Here is a 3,497-nt window from a genome sequence, read left to right as displayed (position 1 = left end):
ACAAACATGCCCAACGTGTATTTCTGACTGAACCATGGCTGAACAGGTTGTTAAATTGCTTGTTTTACTGCAACCAGTACACAGAAAGGCGACTGGATCCGTGTACCTTGGATTCAATTGTTTGTCTTTCTTAGGCCAGTTAACTTCCTTTATTAAACAAACCTTCGAGCCACTTATTTTCAGTAAATAATAACATTGAATGCTGCAACAGTATAGATCAAATAAGCTTAGAGGGTCACTTATGAATTCTACTGGCATAATGTTTATATTACTTGTTCATTATTTGCGTCTGTATTTATTGATATTCTGTAAAAAAATAAAATTGTTTATTAACCCATACTATGATTGTGGTGGCTTTGGCACACTTGACATTATTATTTTGGCTCAATGTTTCAGGCAAGTGGAAATGACCTCCAAGCAGTTATCTTTAATAAGCCCACATGTGACTGAATGGATAACAATTAAAAGTGTTTCTTGCTGATTTCATTCAAAAGCAAAAATGTGAAAAAAATAAATAAATGCTGTCCCTTTTCTGTGTATGGTGTTAAACCCCATGCCCCACCCGCGGAAGCGAAAGAGTGCTCGACCGATGGGTTCCAGTGAGATATGGCAAATACACCCAATTTTCTCTCTAAAAAGGTCAAATTGCACTTGTTTTGCATCAATCCTGATACAGGGTAGGCCTACTTATTATGTGTTATAGTTTGAATTCCTAAAGCTTTTTTTGTCTTCTATCCCATCATTCAAGGGTGGTTTTCACTATAAGTAATGTGGTTTTTTTGGACGGACACAATATTTTTTTTACTATGTTCAATCTGAATGTACTTTGAAATAAAAACATCTATATTGATTCTGCCTTTTCTACATCCGACTCACAGGTTTATCATTGCTTTGAGAAAAAAGATTATTAATTTACCCCTTTTAAAAGTGAAGATACAGTATAGTCATTTGTTCTGGGTATGTCATTTTCGAGCCTGAGACCTGAAAAACAGGCTTGGGGCTTAACAGGCTAAAACAAGGTTAACACACCACATGCCTGATCTCTGTTAAGTTCCTCCATAACCTAAAGCATTCATCTGTTGGCATTTTACTATTTATTTATCAAAATAGTTATCACTGCAATAAACAGTATTTTATTTTACTGTACAATATTTAATTTTACATTCTGTTCTTGTATATCTTTATTTATTTATGTAAACTCCTGCATTTACTTGGTCACTTACAACATCCTCTGCATTATTAAGCTTGTTGTATTTTTTTATTTGTGTTATGTTCTATATAACTTGCAATGTTGGAGGAGTGCTGCCTGGTACTTAAGATTTTCATTGGCATTTCTACACTGTAGCTATACTGTGCATATGACGATAAGGCATTTGAATCTTTAATTGAAAAACCTCGAGATTTCTAATATTGCATTTACAATAAGCAAACCCATGTATTAAAAATGTTAAAAGCAAAGGCACATATTGCAGCAATGACCCGAAACATAGCATCATGTGTTAGCCTTTAATATTGAATCAGTGGTGTCTGTGACATTTCCAACACTGTGCTGTACGACCTTTCATATCACAGAGCCTTTGAACTGCCCCCAACAGTGAATAAAAAGGGGTCACTTTACAGGTGACAAAGAAGAGCTTTTCTGACTCCTGCACAATCCGTGCCAACTCTTTGGATTTTGAAAAATATTGCCCTAAATCATTTTCCTGCTGCTCCTTTTTTATTCATAAAATAAGAAGGATCTTTAGTCGAGTTATCAGGACTTTGGCTGAATCTGTACACAGAAGGCAATGTCAGGAAACAGCAGCAACAGTGTTATTCAGGCGCAAAAACTGGTGGATCAACTTCGGGTGGAGGCGTGCATGGAGAGAATAAAGGTATGTACAATTCTGAAGAATATGTTAACTACATGCATGCTTTATCACATCCAAGTGGATCAAAGCACACTGAACAAGACTTCATTTAGGTATAGTCATGATAAATGTGCTGACTCTTGCATAAATACAATATACTCCTGATATTGCTACATCATTTGTGCTACTCAAGATATATGAAACCAAAGTTAAGACTATTTGATTAACTATTTTGAGCCATCATTTAGATGCACTTTGATATATTTGAAGAAATCCTAATTTAACTAATCAGTAATGATTCACTTTATTCTAACTTTTAAGTGTATCTTCATTATAATTTAGGACAATGTGTCATTCTAAACTATACTTCAAATGTACATTTTGGTAGCTTTGTTTCATGTATGTTGTATTAATAGTTATCTGAGAAGGGGTTTAAAATACAATTTGAGTCAAAAGTACAGCTTAATTGTGTCTCCAAATTATTGTAGTAGCCTACAATGAAATATTTTCCCACATTCTTAGCAGCACTAGTAATGTTTCATAAATACAGTAATTTAATCCAGAATAGCACTCTTTATGTACAGTAATTATGTGCACCTGTAGGGACACAATGTATAGTGTACTTACAAAAAAAAAACGAGTATACCTCCAAGTCACTATTTGTTAAAAACAATGTCAAATAGTTTAGCATAAATATTACTGTATCCGAATGCCTGAAAGCCTGTGAATTTCCACCCTGTCCACCTTTCTCCCAGCAGATCTCCCTGACAGCAGGAGACTTGGTGCGGTTCTGTCAGGATCACCGGCGCAGCGACCCTCTGCTCACCGGCATCGCTGCCTCCTCCAATCCTTTCAAAGATAAGAAGACCTGCGTGCTGCTTTGACTGCCTCAGGACAGATTATCAACACAGATCTCACAGACAGCAACTGCCTTTTTTTTTTACAGTCAAATATGTTAAAGGTCCCCTATTATACTGTTTTTACATCAATATAGTATAGCTCTCAGATATATACAAACATGTCTCTGAAGTGTTTGGCTCCAAATACCAAACAGATCATTGTAGCATCCCATAATCCCCTCTGTTTCAGCCCTGTTTCAAAAGTGCTGATTCTCTGTCTGTTACTTTAGATTAAAATAAGGAGCCACTCCCCACGCCCCTCTGAGAGATATTTGGTTAAAAAGAACACAATGGTGCTCCAGGAGGAGATGCAGGTGATAAGGTGGGGGTGGGTTGCCTTGGTTGGTGATTGGCTAATGGTTACACAAGCAAAAGAAAATCGTTATGACATCATAAAGTGGCCAAAATCTGATCAGCTCATATTCAGACAGGTTTTTCTATAAATGGATCAGGACAATAAGTGAGTGAATCTCTTTACACAGAGGGGACACATGTTGATGTATAAAAGACATGACAAAGTGGATTTTGCATAATAGTTTACCTTTAAAGATAACCTTCTAGTGAGAAGATTAATCTCCTGCCACAAACCATTACACTGTTGTTTGTTTCCTTTATCTCCTTGTAGACAATGCATTTTAAGCCTAAATTAAAGACAACACTTGTTTGTACCCTTAAATGCATTAGTATTGTTGCTTCTTTACATTCATCATCTAACTATTACATGGGTAACTAAAGTATACTATTTTAG

At 35.9% G+C, this 3,497-nt stretch overlaps 1 protein-coding gene across 1 annotated transcript; it reads left to right on the top strand.

Moving 5' to 3' along the window:
* The first annotated feature begins 1,787 nt into the window (after positions 1-1,787).
* Positions 1,788-2,734, top strand: LOC117451639 (guanine nucleotide-binding protein G(I)/G(S)/G(O) subunit gamma-7-like). The gene is made up of 2 exons (XM_034090041.1): positions 1,788-1,874; positions 2,609-2,734. The coding sequence occupies exons 1-2, from the start codon at positions 1,788-1,790 to the stop codon at positions 2,732-2,734; spliced, it is 213 nt and encodes a 70-aa protein (XP_033945932.1).
* Positions 2,735-3,497: the final 763 nt, after the last annotated feature.

This window comes from Pseudochaenichthys georgianus, chromosome 8, assembly GCF_902827115.2.
Source record: "Pseudochaenichthys georgianus chromosome 8, fPseGeo1.2, whole genome shotgun sequence".
Taxonomy (NCBI): domain Eukaryota; kingdom Metazoa; phylum Chordata; class Actinopteri; order Perciformes; family Channichthyidae; genus Pseudochaenichthys; species Pseudochaenichthys georgianus.
Note: the sequence above shows the minus strand (reverse complement) of the source record. Positions and strands in the feature narration are given on the sequence as shown.

What these genes read in the sequence shown, in the direction of transcription:
- LOC117451639 (XM_034090041.1), top strand. Translation starts at nt 1,788, where the DNA reads ATGTCAGGAAACAGCAGCAACAGTGTTATTCAGGCGCAAAAACTGGTG. An exon ending in CGTGCATGGAGAGAATAAAG is followed by an intron (nt 1,875 to 2,608) that starts GTATGTACAATT and finishes TTCTCCCAGCAG; the next exon opens with ATCTCCCTGACAGCAGGAGA.